The following is a 24,620-nucleotide window of genomic DNA, read 5'->3' as shown; positions in this document are numbered from 1 at the left end:
TATCCGAATCAGCCCAATAGGCCAAATTCCCCCATATGCCATATATGACCCACAAAAAGAGAATCCCTTAACTAACTACCATACGAAGTCATCATCTCCTTATCAGATAATCAAACACCTTATCACCCTTTTCATTTAGGAATTAGGATTGATCAAAGACTCCCATAGTCCCGTATATACAAAGATCATACATGTAAAATACATTAAAATGAACTAAAATTCTATATTATTAATTTATTACCTTTATTAAAAATAGGTTAAATGACAAGTAATAAAAGCAAAAATGTCAACCCAAACAACTAAAAATAAATTAAATCTTAGGAGTACAATTTTTGACCGAATTTCATCTGTACATGACTGAAAAGGTTTCAAGATTAAATTATTTTATATTTTACAAATCAAACAAGTACCTGAAATATTTAATTCCAAAGAAACTCCATAAGAGACATCAGTGTAATTACATCAAATCAATGTAATTTAACCTTGAAATATACTAAATGAAAATCAATTTGAAAACAGACACGGACCACAATCATATTTTTGTAGCTATATAAAAAGCCGTTATAGCAATAAAGATAAATGAAATTAGTAACACTGTACAAAAAATATATTCTAACTTAAAGTTACAAGTGAGATTAGTGTGCCCAATACTGAACACGAATCCAACAGTTAATTTAAGTCGGCTCTGTCAGTATAAAGTTTCTTGATGACTAACCAGAGGAATTCTTTCTAACTGCATATGCACGACATGCTGCCAAACCAACAACTGCCATAGCAGTTCCAACTGTAAATTCAAAACAGACAGCTATTTCAAAATCAACACTTGAACAAGACAAAAACGGATATTTTTTCAAATTTGTGGTTTATGCATCATGCATCACGCATCAAGTTCTGGTGCGAGGTCGCTAAGAGAAACACACCTGAGGCAAAAACAAGAGAGTGCTGAAGAAGCCGATGACATTGCTTTCTTTTCCTCCCAATCTCAGTTTCTGGAATGCTTAAATGAGGGTGCTCTGCAGCATTGACAATCTTATGGTACACGTTACTTGAATCGCCTAATTTCATACTTACATGAATAGGTGCCTCTATTCCCAATTCCTGAGTAACCTATAACAAAATTAAATAGCAGGTTTAACTATGAAATTATGCATAACAATAAAATATATTCAATGATGTCGCAACGCTGAGTTGATATTGAATACCTTAACTGAATCTTGTAATGCCCTTGGATATGGAGTTAAATCATCCTTAGCAGCAATAAGGAGACAAGGAACTCTATAACCAGTTAGATCTCCTTGTTGAGCAACCTTCTCAAGCAAATCTCTGGATTTCTTCCATGAATGTTCATCTGAGCTGGAAAACAAAGAGAAAAAAGCAAAACTAAGTTACAGGAGCAAAATGCCAAAAATAAATAACCAAATACATAACTACGAATTAAACTAGATTATTTCAATTAAGGAAAATTTATTCCACACAAGGTCTTGACAGGATGGACATGTAGTAGAGCCTCAAAATCTGGTATGGTGATACTAATACAAGCATCTAAGAATCACTTTTTTATAATATAACATGAATTTGCTAGAGACAACAGCCTTGCCTAAAAACAAGTACATACAATGATGCAAAAGCTTTTGGTTCCTGCTTTAAATATAGCATGTGTACAAATCGCCTCAGATGAAAATTTTCAATTAAAGCCATGCCCATATTGTTGAGAAGTCCCACATTGCCTGCCTCATTTCTCAGGGCACAACTTATATATCTGTTGGGCAACTTCACTTAATTCCAATTGGTTTTAAGATGAAATCTAACACATATAAGCCATCTTGGTCTCACTCATGCACCTCTCTTTTCTCTCTTCAACCATCCCACTCATCATCTCTATATTCCACTCTCCATGATCCCAGCATAACTCTCAGAAAATTCTGTTACTTTTCCTTACAAACATCTCTTCAATACATTATTTTTATTGACTACCCATAAATATGCAGGTTACAGCAAAGCAAGAATGCAAAACACCATTCCAACAGTTTAAATGTAGCAAAGCATATTGCAAAACATTTTGCACCATACCTGTCATACACAAAAACAGCTACATCGCATGCTGCCAAATAATCCTTATTGGACAAAACATTTGATATTTCACTCTCTGGTATCTCCCGCAACACAAGAGTTTTTCTGGTTCCCTATAAGTAGCAGCAAACACCAGCATCATGAGTATAAAGACTGCATATTGTACCCAATTTCCTCCACAACATCTATGTGACTCCCATATTTACTAGTAATAGAGCATATTAAATTGAGGCAAATCATGAGAGAAAGACAATATCATTTTTCAAAATTATTTAAATAATAGTAATGCTTTCCAATCATGATACTCACCCCTATTAATTCAATGGAATTTGCTGCAAACCTCTCAACTGTTGTTGGAGTATAATTGTTTGAGAAAGGCCTGTGAAAAATATAGGAGTTAATTGTTTCTTTGAAGCCAAACAGATATAAACAGTAGGAGAGGATGAAATACACTTACTGATAGATCAAAATATATTTAAAGACAAAGACTATGGAGATTGGTTCAGAAGCACACCTTCCCAATGATGAATCCAACAGAGCAGACTTCCCAGCATTTTTAGAACCAAAAACATAGCATTGGAACACATTCCTTTCTGTTGCTTGCTTCTTGCGATCTACTGCTCTTCTACGAGTAACACGAAGAGCAGCAGCAGGATTACCACTATATCCAATGTAAATCAAATTAGCCAGGCTACATGGTGGATCAAGTAATGTCATAAGGGCCCACTGCATCATACAATTTAAGAGATACATTAATAACTCATTCTGAAGAAAAAAAACAGCATATGTTAACCCCACCTGTGCCAGGAATCCATTAAGAGATATGTAACCCATGTCAGTTCTCTCGGCAGCATCCTTGTATAGAGCATCATCCCATGGACTGCAATTCACAACCATGTACCAAACCTAAGATGGACGACATCAAGTGGAAAAACTAACTATAAATCATTTCAAGATTATCACAATTGAAAAAGAAGGAAACAAAGTGAATAATATACAAAGAACATACCACATTTGAACAATAGATAAAATTAAAATCAATACTACTAATACTATCAGATATGCTTCAGCTGAAAAATTGTAAAATAGTAATGTTTACATAGATAGCATTCTTTCTGCATAGGATTATGAAAAAAGGTTGTGTTCTGAGCTCTTATTATGCAGTAAAATAATTAGATGCTTCATGCTGCACAAACATAGACTTTGGCAAGGACAGTAAAAATAATCCTTCTAACATAGAATCTCCTGAATTGCCTTCCCATATCCTGAATTTTGTTAGTGATGTATTCAATATACTAATTGTACCAATCAACCCTAGGCCCTATTTAGATAAACTTTTCCTTAAGCATTTATAGAAGAAGAAAATACGATAAAATGAATTGAGCTTTTCCCATAAGCTAAACTCAACTTATGCGCTTAAGTTTTATAGAAGTTTTGCTCATCTAATTTCTCCAAAAAGCTAAGATGCATAAGTTGATTTTAGCTTATGGGAGAAGCTCTAATGGAAACTGAGTTAGGGGCAGACAGAAAGTTATGACAGTTATGTGTACAAAATAACATTTTAGAAATCAGTTCTGCATTAGAAACTTAGATAACTGTTTTAGATAACAGTTTTGCATTAGAAATTGCAGAGTGGTAGTTATGTGTAGAAAATAGCTGTCAGTAGTTATGTATTAGGAGTATATATCTGATAGTATGTTGTGTAATTAGTACTGTGAATTTATTAGTAATTTGAGGACAGAGAAAACTCTCTGTAGTAGACATTTGTCTCTGGGACACCAATTGTATTGTTGTATTTGTGTAATAAGAGACTTCCATCTCTGGCACAGCAAGTGTATTGCTGTATTGTGAGTGATTTCAGTGTTCAACATTTATATTTTATAACTTTTATCAATTGGTGCTCTATCAAGCTCAATACAATTTACCTTCTTATTTTCTTCTCCTACAAGTGCTTATGGAAAAGTTATTCCAAACAGGACCCTAATTAGATTTCTAAGCTTCTTGATATACAAAAATTGGTTTATACTGAATTACAGATAAATCTGGTAAAGGCAGTATAAAATAATCCAGCAAGAGCATGTTCTATAAAAAAAAATACTAAATAAAAATTCTTACTCATTCTTTTCTCAAAAAGAGAGCAAAAAACTGGCTCAAAAGCAAATGTATTTAGAGATAGAACACAATATGCAAATAAAATACTTGATGGGTATATCTATCAATATTTAATAGTGTACTAACCATCTGGAATCTAAGATATAGAATTAAAGTAGCATAAGTGGTTTCAGTTTAAAAAAATATGGCTGCATAAAAAATTAACAAGAACAATGCTCAGCCAAGCCCCCACCAAAAGAAAAACCTCAAACTAACTGGTTTTGTGGAATCACAACATACAAGAATAAGAATCACAACACATTTTTGTAGGCTCCAATTTCTCTACTCTCTAGTAATTGAAACTATCTATTCCCCAACAGTAAGACCAAAAAGATTTTCAAGCACAAGCAGTAAGCAAAATGACAATGGCATTTGTAGCAATGGTATGATGGGTTAAGATTTTCTTTCAGGAAAATAATTGCTTTTTTTCTTTCAAAAACTCTCTCTCGAAGCTGTGAAAATAAAAGGGTTATTTCCTTAAAATAAACTAATCTAAAATACAGTGACAATCTACTCGCAATCAATTAAAAAAAAAAGGCAAAAAAAAAAAGAAGAAGCTACAAAAGTCCAAAAGAGCTGGATTAAAAGAAAGGGAAAAAAAAGCCAAAATCCCTACATAACAGGGCTACTAAAAAACTATAGAGCCCAGAAACCAAAAATAAATTTCCGTTGTAGTGCAATTAGCACTACCAACTACAGTTGTAAAAAATTATGACTGCCAAAGAACTCAACTGAATTCCAAAAAGAATATGACTCACTAGCACTAATACCCAATCAAACAACTACTGCAGTTTATACTTTATAGGTTGCCCCTTCTTTTTCCCTTGTAAAGTAAGTTTAATTCCTTTCAGTCTCTCTTAGAGAAATCATGATATAAGTATAAAAACAACAATACAACATCAATCACAACATCATCACAGAATTGCACAAAATCTCCAACCAACAACTATAAAGGGCTAAGGCTTTTAAGAGGCAAGACATTTATGACTTAAACTGAACACTTTACAGGAAAAAGGTCTATTAATTCTCAGTGAGCATAAGAACTATGTTATACAGGATGTTTTCTTCTCTTTGCAATGATTACTCAGTTTTGTTGAATCTACAACTTATATTAAAAGTTTTAGAGACAGTCAACCAATTCTAGAGTTCTACATCCTCAATATGAAAAAGTAATTTAGTTATGCAACTAATGAGATACTGGTTATATAAAGGACAATCAAAAGATGAGTTCACCTTTTTATTTTTCAATACGTGGAAAGTTTAGGCAGAGAGAGGTAGCAAATTCACCTTTCTGGTGCAGTGCAAAATAACTTATCAACTTCAGCAGGTTGTAGGGCTCGATCCTAGAGAGTATCAAGGTTCAAAGAAGTGAATAGGAAAAAAAAGTATATTAGATATGGAATACCACCTAAAAAGAACACACAGAAGTAGGAGGTTAAAGTGAATAATAGAGGTCAAGGAAGTGATGATGAAAATATTACTACATACTTTATCTGTATCTAACAGTCGAAAGATACCATTTAGAAACTCTACAGCTTCACCTGTCAGCTCCACACTCTGTAAGATTATGCATACAAAAGTAAATACTTCATATCATTTGAAAGTTTAACAGGAAATTTAAAATAACTTCACCACAATTAGAAATGACTTGATGACCTAAAATGTTGGGAAGTGCAGTATTTTGGAAAAAATGCATGCTGTTATACTGTATTGTGCTTCTTTGAAAACCATTTGACTCAACAAACATGCATCATAAAGTCAATACCACAAAATATTAGCATCTCTCTCTCCATCTCAATATCAAGCAACAAGAAATAAAAGCATTCCCTCTGTTCTGTTTTTGTTGTCCTCGTAGAAGAAAATTTTGGTTTCTATTTACTTATTCTTTAATTTTAAAAGTTCAACAAAACATTAATTACTATTTTCTCAATTATACCCTCATATTTACCTTTCCTTAATTATTTTACACACCTATTAAAAAAGAGAGAAGCAATGGTAGAAGGAATATGAGTAATATATGAGAGAGAAATTAATTAATAAGAGAGATAACAAATAAAAGAGACAAAAGGCATAGTTAGGAAATTAAAAGCAATTTTAGTACAAATGAGAATATTAATTATATTTCTTAATATGTGCACTATAACCTGAAAAAAACAAATATGAAGAAACAGAGGGAGAATGCTATATCATCTAGAACAATAAAATAATTACAATCCAAAGCTACAAATTGCCATATTTGTACAAGACGAATGCCAGCAGGCAGCAGATAAGGAAAGATTTGGAAAATAACGACATCTTGACATCTAAGAGTCATTTTTCATAACAGGTATAAAATCCAAACTTGACTTCTGCAAATCACCAATCCCAGAGACATAGGTTGTTCACGGCTAATATTTGCAAACCTACTAGTGAATAGCTAAAATTACACTAAACAAACAAGTATAACCTATACGTAACATTCTAGTCTTCCCAATTTAATAATCTCATACATTTTCTGTTATTGTTAATACCAAGACTGAATAATGTACAGTTAATTCGTAGTATCACTACTCTAATCTCTTCTATTTAAACCAGACAGGAGGACAACATAGAACAAAGAAGCTATCTATGACCTGATCCAAAGCACGCTTAGATGGAATAGGAAGGAAATCATCCATGAGTTTCAAATTATTATCATATCCAAAGTCTCTTAGAACAGCCCATAATGTCTCTGGACGCCCTTTTTTGAGGAACATATTGTGGACATAAATAAATCCTGGAAAAGTAAGACCATGTGAGTTGAATCCTTCAGGTACTTTCTGCTGTACAACTGTTTTGACTCCTGCTATTTCAGAGGATTGCAACGGTGCATTAAAGCATCTAACCTGTTGATATATTTACACGTTTTGAATAAATAGGCCACACTTGGAAACAATAAATATTCAAAGCATATTAAATAATAAAATAAGGAAATTTAAAAAAATCCAAATTCAACAAAAACCTGAAACTCATTTAGTTCTGTGTCATTGAGGGCTTCATCCATGTCACGATCACAAAGAACAAATATTCTTCTCAATGCCCTAACACATCGATCCTTTAAAGCTTGACTTTCATGATCATACAAAGGATCCACTGGATGAAGTACCGCTTTTTGAGCAAAATAAAAAACTTCAGGGACCTAAAAAATTTTAGAATTAATATTAAATTTCAGACACTCACATTTTGCAAATAATAATAACAATATTATCAAGAGTATGTCCTTATATAAGTAAACCAAAACAACTGTGATATTACATAGATTCATGAATTTCTTACTTTACACTTGACTTACTTGTAAAGGAGAAATGAGAACTCATTTAGCTGTTGTTTATTTTATTTTTTTCATCTTTTTCACTAATTGTATTTGATGATTAATGATCATTTTGGCCTTCAATGAACCATAGGCTTGTATTTTGGCTATGCGAAGAGCTCTTGCTGTATTGCAGAGTTTCTCTTTGCCTTGTATTTTGTTTCTGCCTGATGTTTGTTTCACAGCTTGTGATTCATCATCTGGGCCTTTTATATTAATAAAATATATTCTTTGCCTTCCAAAAAAAATAGGCTTGTATTTTGGCATAAGGGAAAAGTATTAGAAGCTTACTTTACTTGCAAGATATTGTCATAATGAATGGCCTTGAAATACTCTATATATAGCAGTGGTTGATAGATCTTGTTTACTAACAATGTTGTTAAATAATCACTATAGCGCTATTGCATTGCAAAATTCCAAGGATCCCCGATCACAACTCTGTCCGCTATTGCGACCACTATGGGTGTTGTGGTTGTGGCAAGCATCCTACATCCTCTTGTAATCTCTGGCAAGTCTCCAGCCAATTGAACTTTTTGAGTTAATATTATGCTAATTTTTATTCACTTTTTTTATTTGCATACAACTTTATTTTTTATCCATATATAACTGATATACATCATGTTTCAACCACTATGCAACTTTGCTATTTGCCAGAAACACTATTCGCTTTATGACATACTGGATTATTGACTTTCTGCCATTTTTCCGCATCCACAATTGATAACACTGTTTTCTAAAAACACGATACAACATCCATACATCGGTAAGCATCACCAAGTAACAATAACGGCAACGCAGCAAAGCAAAATACCTGGTATTGTGTAGCAGCAGAGCATTCAATGCAGGTGACAATTTCCTTGAACTGTTGCAGGAGCTGTGTCATGACGCGCTCCAAGCTCACTTCCTGGCTTTCATCCCTAAGATCCAGCTTGCAACCAACCACAATTACAGGCACCTTCACCTGCATCAGTGTACCACCCAAAAAAATAACAATCATAAATAAAAGACTATTTGTTTACCACTCACACTTCATTCCTCATTGAAAAATGCATAAAACCACCAACCTCCAACTTCTGCAGCTCCGGGAACCAGTAAGAACTCAACCGCGAAAATGACGCGGTGTCATTGCAAGCATAGGTTAACACCACAACATCAGCTCCTTTCAATTCCTCATTACGCTTTCTCTGCTTCTCCAAGCTACACAGAACAAAAGCACGCGTTCATTCGGAGTATAAATAATCAGAGACACTTCAATCTAGCCATCAACGATCATCACAATTAAGAATATGAAAAACGCATAACTTAGTTCAGTCAAAAGATGCGATTCAGTTAAACATAGGTCGCGACTTTAATTGATGAATTGTTTCGTGAAAGAACGATTGCTTCGAGAAAATTTCAATGAAATTAATTGTGGAATTTGAAAAGTGAAAGAGGAGGACCTGGAAGGTGTGTCAACGACGGTAAGAGGAACGGCGTCGGGGTACAAATCGGGGGGCAGGAGAGTAGGCGGAAGGACCGGCGGAACCGCCTCGGCGAATGACTCCGTCGCTATGGCGGCTATCAGGCTTGATTTTCCGGTTGCGCGGTCGCCGGCGACCACCACTCGAACTCCACTGCGACCGCCGAAGCTGCTCGAGTGATTCGCCATTGATGCGATGCCAGGTAACAGAACGTGAACGGGAAATAATAATAATAATAATAAAGCATCAATAATTAAAGGATCCAACAATGTTTATAAAAATGGAATTTAATGATTAAGTAGCGAGTTTCTCTTGTATCCTTTCATCAATATTATGGTTAAAAAAGTATCTAACCTATAAAAATTAACAAGAAAAAGCAATATCTTACCTAATAACCTATATTCTATCCTCCATATTTTTTTTTTACTATTTTATTATTTAACTAACATTATAAACTCCAATATCATTATGTTTTAACTGCATATAAAAAGTATTCATATAAAATCTAATTTTAAAAATAAACTCCAATATACTTCTTTACAAATAATCTATCCTCAATATTTTTTTAACTATTTTATTATTTAACTAACATTATAAACTCCAATATCATTATGTTTTAACTGCATATAAAAATTATTCATATAAATATAAAATCTATTTTTAAAAATAAACTCCAATATACTTCTTTACAATCAATCATAAAGCTTAAGAAAATTATGAAAAATTAGTTAAGTGAGCCAACATTTCTGTGTGCCCCGCTGATAAAGTGCTAAAAGTTACTCTATCACTACTCTATCGTTGCTCCTAAGCAAACACCATACAAAACTATAGAAAACCCATGAAGAAAATAAAATAGCAACTCATATTTTCATTAATTATTTTTCTCACGAAGGAATACATTTATATAACCTTAAGATGTTAATCAATGAAAATTATTTATCCATACATTAACATTTCATTATTTATAATAAAAATAATTAAGATTATCAAACTCACAATTTTAAGTAAACTCATGAGTTTATTAAATATAAAAATATATTAATATTCTTATATATAAAATCATAATTAAATATTTTAATCCTAAAATAAATCAAAATAATAAACTTTAACAATAATTCAATAAACTTAAAATAATTCATACTCAATCAAATATAAATTCATACAATACAAAACATAAGTTCCTAAAATAAAAATATTTTAAAAATATAGAAATAATTCAAATAATTGTTCATCAATCCTGTAATTAAATCATCTCCAATATCATCACCATCAACTTCATTTCCATCATCTTCAAACTCTTCCGAGTTTGATTCGATTCTACCGAGTTTGATCCGAGTGTCAAAAAATGATTATGTGTATGATTCAGCTCTCATTGGGATGTGTTAACTTATAAAATGATACAGTTTTATGATTTTAAACTAGAGTTTAATAACCATAAAAATAATAATATAAATATCAACATGAGGGGGTTCCCACCCTCCTCTCCATTTTTTGTCAAATTAAATTTGTGAGATCATTTTGTAGTTAATTTGTAATATTTAAATATCAATTTGACAACAAGTTATATTTTTAATGACCAATTTGACATTATGGTGTAAAGTTTAAGAATCAATTTATCATTAAATTGTCTTCAAGACTAATTTGTCACATTTTTAACATATTCAAGGATTAAATTCAAATTCTTTATCTTTCAAGATCTACTTTCTAAGACGAATTTGATTATTTACCTATTTTCAAAATTCAAATTATTATGCAAATAGATTTTTTCTCTTAAATTTATTTTTTAAATTATAAATAAATAGTAATATTTTTTAGAAAACCATATCTCATTATTATATTTGATCAAATTTTAGTTATTATATGATATTTTTATCTCCTAACTTTTTAAATTATAAAATTAATAGAACTTTTATCCTCTTTAAGAAATTTTATTAAATTTTAGTTATCGTGAGTTTTTTTCTTTCTTAATATCTAATTGTTAAACTCTATTTTTTTTTTGCAATTGGATGAGTTTTTATTTTTCAAATCTCATATACACAAGTATCATTGGATTGATTGAAGATTGTTAGACCGCATGCAATAATTTTTTTTTTTAACTTAATGTCTTAGTAATAAGATTACATTTTGGAATAAGATGAAAGATAATTTTTTTTATTGAATACTTATTACTATACATTGAAAAGAAAATTTATATTGTTGAAAGTAGTAATTAATGATTATCTTGCAACATATTTTTTTAGAATAATTCTTTTTGCGACATAGAAGAAAGACGTTACGCGTGTTTTTTTTTTTTTTTGATAAAATGTAATGTGCTTTAATAGACTATTAATGTAATTTAGCGTATTGAAACATCAAATTATAAATATTTTGAATAAAAATTAATAATATATAATTATTGGATGTATTTATTTGGAAGAAAAAAAAGTTATTGAATGTATTTTATTTTTTGTGTTTGCCTCCCTCCCCGATCCACTCTTACTTTTAACCACTTTAATTTTAAGATATATTTGGGTCTCTTAAAAGCCAAAGCAAACACCGCTGTTTTAATTGATTTTCGAACCAGCAGTGTGGATGAAGAGCATCTCCCATTAACCATGTGTAACATAATCTTTCAGTTCTTTTATGTTTTTATTTCTCACAGGTATTCTTTTTCATGATAATTGTTTTCGAGACAGATTAAACACTAAATGTCGATACTTTTTCTATTGAAAATTTCACCTTGATTCGGCACATTGTGGAGAAGTAGCCTCTTTTACTGGACCAAAAGTAGCCTCTTTTACTAGACCAAATTCCTGTCATTAAATTATTTTTATTTATCTATAGTTTTGGTTACAGAGTTTGGTTGGGAGAACTGCTTAATTTTATGTAGTTTTGAATTTTAAACTCATCAGAGATGAGAGTTTTGGTGACCTAAATCACTTGAGTTTGGATATCTGTAATATAGTTAGCTCGGTTTCTGATTTTTCTCAACATACTTGACCAAAAAATAAGAACCCTGCTTCACCAACCATAATCTGCATTAAATACATTATGAATAATGAAAGTTATTAAAAAAATTACTACTTTGTATATTCTTCTGGTTTGTTCTCAATTGCTCATTAATCGCATTGATAACCTGCTTCACACAAATCCTGCACATTAAATAAGTTAGAAATGAATAAACAACAAAAAATTAAGCTTGACCTTTGTTCTTAATCAAGCATTTACTTTATTTGAATAAGGAATGGAGTAGGGGTATTGTATGCTAGTTTGTATCAGAAGCACGAGCCCCCACATGTCAGCATCATCAATCCATCATATCCCTCGAGCTCACCCACCTGTAATCACTTTTATGTCTTGTTGGGTGAAAGAAAAGGGAAATTATACCCAAAACAAATAAAAAAATTGCTAACCAGGTGAAGTGTTATAAGAATGGAAAGTGATTCTTTTGGACACTTTTTTGGTGTACGTATATACCTGGGAGAGATAGGAAATTATAATAAATAACTGATTGATAATATTGATGATGTGATCTGATAAAAAAGATATATATATATATATATATATATATATATATATATATATATATATATATATATATATATATATATATATATATATATATATATACTTTGGATTAAATTTATCTCCTAATAAAGTTTTATTTTGGGTGGACAAAAGGATTGGCGCCCCTAAGAAAATTATATCAAAATCCACCAGGAAAACACGCAGAAGTTATGTCAGCAAGCACCGAACATAATCTTATTTTTCAGTTATTAAATCCTTCATTTTTTATTTTTACCAAGTTTAATATTAATAAGATTAGTAAATATTTATTTGTTTGGATGCAAAAATAAATTTCTATATATTAAGTAATTTTATTGGTTGGATAATTGATCACACTTTTTTTATGAAATGGATTGAATTTATATTAATTCACATACAACAAACTAATTCGATTAAATCTAACATAGCTATTCAATCTAATAAATACATTATGTCAAAATTCAGAAATTCTGGAATTCAAAATTTCCTTTCCTTCCTTTTATCAATTTTAATCCTTTTTCACAAAAAAATGAAAAAATGAATGGATGTCTTTTTTTTGGGGGTTGCAAAAGGAGAAAGAAAACCAAAAACTTAAAAACCCGTCAACCCAAGGCATGTCTCCTAATAAAGATGAAGATGAAATAAGCTCAAGTGCAATTCTAGTATATACATTTTAATACATTAAATATTCTGATGAAAACTTTTGTTGTTGATAATAATTTCACGTAATTTGAATAAAATTACTTTATGTGAAAGATACTTGTGATCGATCTCTATAAAAAAAATTATAATATTTTTTATTTTTAAATCTTTAATTAACATGTATCTTAGGATAGATGCATGTTAGTTGTGAGCATGTAATACAAAAAAAGAGGACAGAGAAGCCTTTGAATTGATGAAGTCGTTATGATTGTTTTATGCTTATTGCTTCTCTTACAAAGATGTTGAAAGGATTTGGTAAAGTGGTTAAGAATAGTTGCTATAAGCTTCCACATACGTACATATACAAGGGCTACTGTACAGATAGCATATGCACCAGTTTTTCCACCCTCAACAAATTATGCATCAGATCAGTTTTGTTCCCTTTTGAAAATTTAAGCTAGCTTTGGATGATTACCAACAACTTTTAGACAATGATAACTAAATTATTGTATATTAAGAACAATTTAACATCCAAAAAATAATTGTTAAAAAATAATCCAACGAGGCAACGATAAGAGGCTTTGACCAAAATAAATTATCATGAGATTATATGTGGAGCAAGCAGCAGAGCATATTATGTGAAGAATAGATGGAGAGGTTTACCGAACCCAACCTACGTCTGATAGTTTTCTAGTTAATTAGCAGTACTGCAGAAATGTCCCTCATGTTATTCCACAGTACCAAGGGGTTGACATGAAATTAATCATTTGAAAAGCTAACATAAAAAAACAATCATATATATATATATATATATATTAATTTCAAAAGCTAACATAAAAAAACAATCATATATATATATATATATATATATATATATATATATATATATATATATATATATTAGAAGTTAATTAGCACTAGAGCACATGTTTGGGAGAATTACTTTTCAAGAAACAATCATATAACTACTTTTTTTTAAACTTTCTTTCATGAATATGATATATACACTAATTAATTAAGAATCTTGATCATTTTACAAAAAAATTTCATTTATTAACAAAGACTTTCTTTTTTAACCTTTTTTCATTCTCTTTTTTAAGTATGCTGGATATTTGATAGTAGTATTTTATAAGTATTGTAATAAAAGAAATATAATAAAAATGATATGAAATGATTATTTTTTAAATTTTAACTTCAACGTTGATGGTGAAACTTTTTATATCTTAACAGAAATTTTAAGATCAATCATAATAAACCTGCCTTCATATATTAATTTCTTTCAGGGTGCATAGAAAATTAATTGCAAGGCAAGATAGTAATTAATTAAAAGAATTATGGAATTATACTTTTTAAGACATTCTTTTAAATATATTATTGGTTGAAATTTATTAAAAAATACATTTTTTAATCTTACATATTATCTTATTTAATAAGTCTCTTTCTTGATATTATATTTTTTAATTGTTTTTTAAAGGATTTTTTAAATAATTTTAACTAGTATATTGAAAAAAATGTATAAAAGATTCTTTTTATAATATTTATTTTAGGAGTGTATTGAATTAGAATTTTAAAAGATTATTTTGAAGTAAATTTTTTTAAGATTTTAAATGATTTTTGTAAGAATGTAATGATTTTTAAGATTTTTGTAAAAGTTTTTTATTTTATGATTAAGATTTTGTAAAGATATGAATTCATGAAATTGAAAGGGTAATGTAATTTTTAAGATTTCAACGGGAATTTTTCTCACTTAACATTTTAAATAAAATTTATCATATACAAAAAATCATAAACATGTTACACAACAAATCAATTTCATTCATATATTTACTAGCACAATAGGATTATTTTCCTTCAATCATCAATCATGTTAATTTTATAAAATTATATATCGTAATATCTACCTGTAACATGTATACTTATAGTCATTTCCTGTTAAGTCAAAAAAACATTATGTCTTAAAGACAAATCAATACTTTTAATTATATGCAAATAAATATAAATGGTAAAAGTTGTGTATGATGTATTACATCTGTATTTGTGCATTTGTATTTTCAGATGATATATTCATAAAATGATTTGGTATAGCAATAAAGTAGTGCATTTGAGACATTCATTTAATACGTTGTGTTTAAGATTTTTTCATGCAGAAAATATTCTCTTAGGATCTATCAAAGTTCTATTAAGAATGAATGAAATTCACAGAATGAAAGATGTTGATCCTCATCAAAAGGTGCACTTGTTGTAGACCTATTATGACAAAAGAAGTGACTTTTCTATTAGAGTACAAGGCATGCTAGCCTATTAGCATGGACTTTGTATAAAGAATGGAAATACATTTAATGCAAATATTAAATGTTTCAACTAGCTCAAGACTTCAAATGAAGAGCATAATGTAGAATTAAATCGTTGTGAGATAACAAATACTTAGAGATGAAGACTATGTATAAAAAGTTTCGAAGAAATAATATACGAATCATTTACGTGAACATATTCTTTCATCATTTCTTGTAAAGATACTAAGCTCTTAAAACACCATGTATACCTCGAGAAAAAAAGATTAAAAGAATTGAGTGATATATTCATCTGCAAGATGATCACAAATTTAGCCCGTGTGCAAACTTCTAACAAATCTTATTAATTTGTTTAGAGCTAACAGTGATTTTGGTAGGACAAAGAATACTGAGTTTAAGTCAAGTTTGGGATAGAGCTTGCAAGTGTAAGTGCCCGAAGTGACAAAAATATTTATAAGTTTGTTAAGTTAGTGGAAACTTGGTGGGTTGTCAATAATTGAACATGGTTTTGAGTTTGAGACGAACCAGTATAATTATTTGTGTGCTTCTCTCTTTTGTTTTAATGACAAAGAGTTTGAATTTGTTTTTAAATCTTATACATCAGACGATAAACATGTTTTTAGTTTTATAAAAAGTTTTAAATTTATGAAAACACAATTTAGTTCCCCTTCTTATGTTATTTGCTTTTACATTCTCACAATAATGATTCCATAAAACAAAAACACATGTCTAACAATTGTTTCAAATCCCATTTATATATTTATTCACCTATACATGAGTCAACTTCTCACATTCATTAAAATTATATATTTCTCATATTCATATATATTCATGTTTATTTATATGTATAAACATGTAATCAAGATGTCTCAATTGCAAATTCAAAGAATTGAGAAGATATCTCATATCACATGTTTTACGGCATGTTATCCATTGGTCAAAAGAGAAAAAAATATGAATGTCTATTAATTTCAACAAAGAGACAATAAATTATGTATAATGGAAAAAGAAAAAACATATCAACTGGCAAGAAAATAAATAAAGAAAGAAAGTCTGCTGGAATTTTAATGGTTTATGTGAGATTGTTTGATGTATATTTTCTACTAAAAAATCTCATGAAATTCATTAAAATCTACCCTAGAAAAGAATCTATCAAAATTTGTATACTTTTGAATATTAGAAGACTTAATTGTAAATTTTTTAATTGAATATTAATGGATTTTATAATTCCTTAAAAAATCCTAATGATCTTTATTGAATGACACAAGACTTATTTCTGTTATTTAAAAATCTTGATCGAATATCTCAAAAAAAATTTATATAAAAGGGTCTTTTAAAATCGTAATTGAGTATAACCCCTTAAATTATTTTTTGAATTAATTATTATTTTATCAAAATATTTTTATTATTTTTTATATTTTTTTAGTCAACAAATAATAAGTGATGCAAATTACTAATAAGGTAAACTAATTTTCTCTATCATAAGAATTGAGGAATATAAAGCCACAAATGCATAATCACTACTGTTTTCTATCAACACATAAGCAAGTTATTGAAAGCGCATAAAAGAAAATTATTATTTATTTTGTGCACTCCATGACACGCAAGTAATTTTAGTTGAGTTGCAGGTGGGAAGCTGGAGTTTAAAAAGCCTCTCTCCGTCTGACATTCCAGAACGATTCATCACAATCATCAATATTAGTTTTGTAATCTTTTGTGTTCCGCTCATGGCTTCTGTTCATGATATTGCTGCTCATGAACTTGGTTTTGAAGAAGGCATTTTCTGGCTACCTTCTCATGTTATGGACGAGGCATGTGACTCCAAGGTTAGTAATACTACCTTCGGTTTCTCTTCTTTATTTCTTCATATTCATCATACACACTCTTATATGGGTATAATGATAATTTCTATTTTTCTATACAGATTTGAGGGGTAGCATATAGTTTGGTTATAATTATTAATATTTTAATAAATGTTATATATATTTGAAATTTGAAGTCAAATGTTTGATTGAATTGATATAATGCATTTGGCTTCACTGATTGGATTTTGTGTAATTTAATTAATAAAATAATAACATATTCTTCTTCGGCTAATTAGTGTAATATATATCTGAGCATTCCTACAGATACATATGAGGAACCGCCACCAAAAACTGCTGCAACACTACAGATATCCAAGGGAAACACAGTCACAGGTACTGTTCTATGTAATTCAATTCAATTAATCACTCTCTCTGCCTCTGGTTGTGGCTTCAGGAGATGCAATTAATGTTTGCGTAGAAGTTTTGGTAGGTATAATATAAAATATCCTTTTAGTTAGGTTTAGGTATTAATCAGGCTGCAATAGCTTTAATAATATGTACTCTAAAAGTGTGAGATGACAAATATTCCAAAGCTGAGTTAGGCACACTTTATATACAAGTGAAGTTACTAATTAAGAATGCAAAAAAAGTGTAAGGCTACTATTTGAAGTTATCATTATATGTGGGATTTTAATTAATTAATCACTTTAGCATAAGGAAATCTAGCTACCTTAGCCGTTGGTGGGTCGAACAGAAAATATATGTTTTTGCACTTCGATTATTCATAACTTGAATTTTTAGGAGATTTTTATAAAATATTAATAAGCATAAAAAACTCATTATATTATATTATCAAAGTTTTAGAAATATCTAGATACATAATGATTCATCAAACAAACGCGCTGGAATCTAAATTCACAGAAAAATAATGATTTCATAATTCTTCCTTAATCGAAATCTCTTTATTTCTTAACAGAATCTTCTTAATTCTTTAGATGCAGAGAAAAAACATTATATGTAACACCTCAATATATTATTTAATTATTTAATGGACTCATCATATAAGATAAAATTAATTAATGATAAATAATTAATATAATTAAATTATAATTTTAATCTACGTTAATTATTGAAACAGAAAAATTCCAACGACCTTTTACACACAGTTTTCCTTTGAAACAAAAAGGGTCTTTAACTTTGCACGCTGCAGATATTCCTAGCCTTTTACCCTTTTTTAATTTTTATTTTATCCTTGTACTTTCGGTAACATTCTTTTTGAGTTCAAAACAAAAGGCCAAATATAAAGCAGATCCTAATTAATTGATTTAATTGATATGGTTGATGGCGTGGCTCAAAATTCAGCTCCCTCTAACATGACCCAAACAATAATAAAATTATAAAACGGATGGACGTTAACGTGTCAGTTGAAAATTGTCTCAATCTAGCTGGTAAAAATTGAAAAGGAGGACACTTATATTATATATAATAGGTTAAAATATGTTTGTAATTTTTAATAAATATATGAATTTTATATTTATTTTTTAATATATTTCTTTTTCATAAAACAATAATTTTATTTTTAGTTTGTGAAACTTTTTTTTAATTCCTATAAATTAAATTTTTTTCTTTGTTTCTTGATAAAAAAAATTCATTTATTATTAGTTTCCTTTGAAAAAGACTAATAATAAATGAAAAATATATCAAGAAACAAATATTGAGTTCTTACATTAAAAAGAAAATGAAAATTTCAAGACTTTAAATATTTTCATTCGCTATTCAAACCTTTATATTTTAACTCCTTAACCAAGATAATGAGCTAGTGCCTTAAAAAAATTGGCGCAGTGTCTAATTGTAACTTCCTCTGTGCCAATATCTGGTGTATATCTGGACTTCTGCACTACGGCACTATGCAATATCCACACATCATATAGGCAAATAGCAATTAACTAATACGGCGGAAGGAGAGGGAAATACTAAACATATTAGTATTAGTATTATGGGTTTAATTAATGAAGTCGCTTTCAGATTTGGAGTTTATTTGCTGAATACTTTTACTGATTATTTCCATTTCATATATTTGATTTTTCTTCTTTTATTGAAATTACAATATGTATATGTACTTCAGTACTGCTCAAAATTTTCTACAAGATCTTCATATGATCAAAGGCCGAAACATGCCACTGGTGGACCTGGAATGCAAGCTGTTTTCTTAGTTTCGGGGCAAGGATCATGTGGTACTGGCGTGTTCTTACCCCAAAAAGCAGGCACAAAATCAATCAGGAAACCAGGTTAATTAACTTTGCACTTTTGTATTTCCTAGTAATGAGATGTATGTTTGTGACAGTATGACTTTTTTTATTATATATCCATATGTAGTAATAATTTAATGATTAGATCGATCAAATTCATATGTTATTTAAAGTTATTTTTTTTAGAACTGTTATTTAAAGTTATTGAAATATATTGGTGTGAGTTACATTGATATCATTTTAACCTTAGGATTACTTTGCAGCGTGCGCTCCTGTCCTTCTTCCAGCTCGAGTAGTTCAAGCTCTAAATCTTAAAGTGCACCAATTAGGCCTGCAGATTTCACCTTCTCAAGGTCTCGTATCCTAGCTAGCCCTTTATTTAAGAAAAGAAAAATATGTTACATATCGTATTCCAATAATATTAAAATGTTTTAAAATATACATACAATTTTCAGCGCATGGAATGTATACCCTAAATTTTAAACTTATACGATACGATATAAAAGGAAAGTTACAATGTTCTATAATGCCATGATCTTATTGCAGCTCCCAAATATAGCCCGAGAAGCGGAGAAGTATGCACCAGTGAGTCAACAAAAAAGAAAACGAATCAGAAAGATGCTCTCAAGCAATGCAGTGTTGTTGTTTCTCATGAGAGTCAAAGTTCTTCTCCTGAGATATTTCTTCCAAAGGAATGGACATACTAACTAGCTCTCAAGAAAGAACACAAAAATTGAGCTGATGCTGTATATGTATGCAGTAAGTTATAGGCAATTCCATCATAAAGCCGGGGTGTTAAATTATTTGTGCAGCTATATTATGATAGGAGCCATGGCCCTGTAATATATATTGTTAATTAATTTATAATAAAACGAAGCACAAAGGTCCCGGTTCAATATATTGCACACTTTCTGTTAAATTTTTTTTAGGTCGCACATTCATTTTAACATGCTCTTAATTGCGTGTAGAAGCAGCTTATTTTTCCCAGGGGAAAAAGAGGAAAACATTTTGTTTGAGTCTTTGAGGTGAAGTTGAAGAATTGATTTTTGAGAAGAAAACTTATGATAATAACAAAGTCTTATGGTGTTAAATAAAGTCAGTTATATTGATCACTCAACATCATTCTATTTGATTAAAGATTAAAGTTTCATCAGTGTTATTTATAATGAGATTCTTATTAATCACTTCCTTCAATGTGCTTTTTAATTAGTCTCTTTTTCTTCCTCTTCACAAGATTATAAAAATCATATAATTTACTATTTTCTTACTAGTGGATGACAAAGTATTTTTTACAAGTATCCAAATTACTTTTAATCAATTTTATGTTACTTTTTTTCTGAATTGGTGCTACATCAATTTTTTTATACAATCAGAGATGAATGTAGGAGGGGACACCTAGGGGCTCTAGTCCCCCCTCTATCAGAATTCTTATAATACTCCTATGTTACTACTGAATACTCATAATGGGTCAAATACTTTGCATGAATTTGTTGCTGAAAATTGGGTCCAAAGTTTAATAACTAGAGTCAACAAATTATAGTATTTAGAATATCTTTAATAGGGGTTCTTGAGTTCAAGAACTCTTATCCCTTAGATCTATCACTATTCTTCTTCAAGATTTTTTCATGTTAGGGTTAGGTTCTAGGAGAAGAACTCCTGTTTTTCAAAAAAAAAAATATTTTTAATGTCATTTGAGAGAAAATAAAGGTTCTTTTTTTTTTCTGTGCAAGTAAAATCCAAGAACTTGAATTGGGTTCTACTACTAAAGCAAAAATGATAAAAGTTCTTGTATTCTATGTGACATCATGAGACCCATAAAAAGTGATCCAAGAACTCAAAATGAGTTTTTCCACTAGAGATATTTTATGTTGTTGAAAAGCCTTTGAATTCAAATACGCATGTAGAGATCTGTTCCAATTTTTTATGAATATTAGAGCTCATGCATTGTTTTGTGCTTGTCTCTTGCATACTGTGGATTTAACATATGTTATTATATATATATATATATATAAGAATCAATCAAATTATTGTAACTTTAACTTTTCACTATTAGAGCTCATGTATTAATTAATTATTAATATTCTTTAATAAAAATGACATCTCTATGACTTTTCATTAATTGTTATTACTTAAACTAACTATGTTTTGTGTATTGTTATAAGTCTTTATTTATCTATTCATATACACAATTATTAACATTATATTATTTATTGTCCTAGATCAAAGACTAGGAGTATTCTTCAACTCGCTGGATAATAGATTAATTCCACTTGTAATGTATGGTTGTCGCTAGCTTAAGAAAATTTTACACGCAGTAAGAATTGAACACAAGTAAATAGATCGTTCTCTCTCATATTATTAACATTATATTATAAACATATTTATATATTATATATAATTATTTTAACATTTGATGACTTTTAGTTATTATAATTATATTTGATGAGTTTAAATCCTCTTCTTGATTTTTCATACTATTATTGTGAGTCCTGGTTGATTGTTATTATGCTTGTGAGATCAAAAAATCTTTTAAAAACTTGAAACAAAAAAATTAGTACGGATTATCACATATAAAAAAATTAGCAAGAATCTTTTGAAATAAATTAAGACATTTGTTTTCTTCTTGTATCATTTAAAATAAAAATCAATTTTAGTTTTAAGTGTAAAACTAAAAATAATTTTATAGAAAATATTATATATTAAACATTTATTTGTTATAAGCTAAATATTTAAATAGTTAATGTATGAAAAAATCCAATCCCCCCTTGGATAGTTTCCTGGATCCATCCTTGTATACAATCATTATCTATCTTATCTTTTCATGTGTAGTCATACGTTTATCTTTTCATTTTCATTTCTATTACTCTCACCTTTATCTCATGTCATGAGATGTAAACTTAACCATAAGGATATTTTTATTGTTTGAGTGACCAACATAGATACATCGATCCCTTAACATAGCACATATCACCTAGCCATTGGAGGAGTCTATAATTGATCCTATACAATTCCAACACCTTTCAAATTCTCAACACAATAAACATGTATGTGTGTCATCAATTCCATTAACACATAGGTTACAGTTTTTTTTTTTTTTCTATATAATCACCAGTACGCCAGAGAATTCCAACGTAACTTGGATTTCTACTCAACACACCAAGATTTTGTTAATCGTCTCTTATACTTAATATCATTCCAAAACAAGTTCTTTAACTTTCAAGAAGACTTTTTAAAAAGAAAATTAAGGATTGCCATGATTTTTTTGGAAACATATAAATTCAATTAAGAAAATTAAGTTTTGAACATTTTGCGCTTAGTGAAACCATAGCTCGCTTAGAGAAAACTTGAGGCAAAAAATACCTCAAATTCTTAGGAAAGTTTTCACTTGGTGAGAGAAACTCTCACTCATGGAATTCTATAAACTTTCAAATTTGTTCAAGATAAAAACTTTTATTCACTCATCAAAAACTAAAGTTAGAGATGTACTTAACTTTAGGGATATTTTTGCTCAACAAAGTTTGAGCTTGCCTTGCAAAAACATAAGGCCAAAAGCACATTTGGCTTCCAAGTCCCTTTTCACTTAACTAGAATACTCTTGTCATGTGAATCCCCAATGATTCTAAATTTTGGCTAAGCAAAATCGGGTGACTCAATGTGTACTTACCAAAATCTGGAGTTGGCACATGTCTGGGGGGACCTAGCCAAAGTGAGTTCCTGGACTTCGCACGTTAGCTTTTACAAAGGTTTTTTGTTAAGAGAACAAGAGAGGAGATCTGTAAAATAAAGGACTCTGACACTCAAGTAAGTATATGAGTTAGGAGATAAAGCATGTATATACGTAACTGTAAGCTCGAGTGAGCATTCGAGAGTAGTGCACAGGCGTGTTTGCTCGTGTGTTGGTGTGTGTGGGATGTGTTGAAAGTTCGATGGAACCTGGTATTTATAAGAGTGGAATAGAGCTACGAGTCCTTGTTTGTAGGGGTTGTTATGACCCTTGCAGATAATTATCGACTTATAGATAATAGTTGATAGCTTATAGATAATGTCAAAGATAATACGTAGCTTAAAGATAAAAGCTAGTAGATAATTGTACCTTGTAGATGATGTGTAGTTTGTAGATAATTCAATACCTGTGAAGAGATAAAGAGGTTCAAATATATTCAAATATTAAGAGGTTAGAGATAACTTGTCAGTTAGGGATCTCAGTTGTTAAGGGTCGAACGTCTGTGCTCCTGTGTCAAGGCTGACATGGAGGGTTGACACGTGTCTCGGAATGCCACGTGTATTTTATGGACCTTGGATAGTACATAAGTCCCCCAAGCTCTAAGTCAGCTTGCGAGCGAAAGAGGTTGTCCAGTGTTGAAGATTGTCTAATGTCCGGGATAGTAGCCTTAACAAGTAGGAGGGTGACGACTTTGTCAAGCCCCCAAGCATGGACAAGTGTTTGTTCGATGTCGGGTGTGGTAACCTCGATAGGTGAGAGAATTGCAGGTCGATGTGGTTTGTTAAGCCCCCAAGCTTGGACAAGTGTTGTTTGGGTTACTTTTGTCAAGTTGTCCGAGGTGGACATGCTTTTGATTTTGCAAGCTAGATCTAATGTGTTAAGTGAGGGAAGCCTCTATATTTGACAATTTTTCCCTCTTCTGACCGTTGGAGGGTGCATTGTAGACAGACGTTACGTTCTGTTTGCTACCGAAGAAGAACAAAACATACAAAAATTTTAAGAGAGTACAATTCCTTACAGAAAGAAAAGGCTAGAAGTAGGAGAAACAATCATTAGTAGTCATTTCTTCCTTCCAATCCTTTTCTCAATTACTCCCTTCCCTATTCATTATCCTCTTGCAATTGTAAAGCCTCCTATGACAATGAAAGATTAAACCCTTTTTTGTTGGGAGCTTAACAACCAACTGCTCTTGATGTAGTTACTTTTCATATCTATTTATGAATATTACTTTTTCATTATCCTTTTCTATGTTTAATTTCATTGTTTATGTTTTGATCACCCATTTGCATGGTAAATTTTAAGGATAACATTAGGAAGTGTTATTCTCTAAAAAAAACTGGAAATGGGTATCTAGATAATTCATCACTAGGGATAG

The 24,620-nt window shown here is 30.1% G+C and overlaps 2 protein-coding genes across 2 annotated transcripts; one reads left to right on the top strand and one right to left on the bottom strand.

Moving 5' to 3' along the window:
- Positions 1–389: 389 nt before the first annotated feature.
- Positions 390–9,270, bottom strand: LOC114406854 (mitochondrial Rho GTPase 2-like). The gene is made up of 14 exons (XM_028369684.1): positions 8,989–9,270; positions 8,614–8,746; positions 8,361–8,510; positions 7,202–7,378; positions 6,834–7,085; positions 5,710–5,778; positions 5,509–5,564; positions 2,869–2,950; positions 2,585–2,796; positions 2,380–2,449; positions 2,071–2,183; positions 1,203–1,353; positions 921–1,107; positions 390–784 (listed from the first exon to the last, which is right to left on the bottom strand). Exons 1-14 carry the CDS (start codon positions 9,195–9,197, stop codon positions 711–713), a joined length of 1,935 nt encoding a protein of 644 aa, XP_028225485.1. The 5' UTR covers positions 9,198–9,270; the 3' UTR covers positions 390–710.
- A 7,814-nt stretch (positions 9,271–17,084) lies between these two features.
- LOC114406853 lies at positions 17,085–20,440 on the top strand. Its single transcript, XM_028369682.1, has 5 exons — positions 17,085–17,293; positions 17,597–17,665; positions 19,398–19,560; positions 19,785–19,874; positions 20,068–20,440. The coding sequence occupies exons 1-5, from the start codon at positions 17,195–17,197 to the stop codon at positions 20,226–20,228; spliced, it is 582 nt and encodes a 193-aa protein (XP_028225483.1). The 5' UTR covers positions 17,085–17,194; the 3' UTR covers positions 20,229–20,440.
- Positions 20,441–24,620: the final 4,180 nt, after the last annotated feature.

This window comes from Glycine soja, chromosome 3 (genome assembly GCF_004193775.1).
Source record: "Glycine soja cultivar W05 chromosome 3, ASM419377v2, whole genome shotgun sequence".
In the NCBI taxonomy this organism is placed as follows: Eukaryota; Viridiplantae; Streptophyta; class Magnoliopsida; order Fabales; family Fabaceae; genus Glycine; species Glycine soja.
The sequence above is the reverse complement of the archived record's forward strand: the minus strand, read 5'-3'. Positions and strand labels throughout refer to the sequence as shown.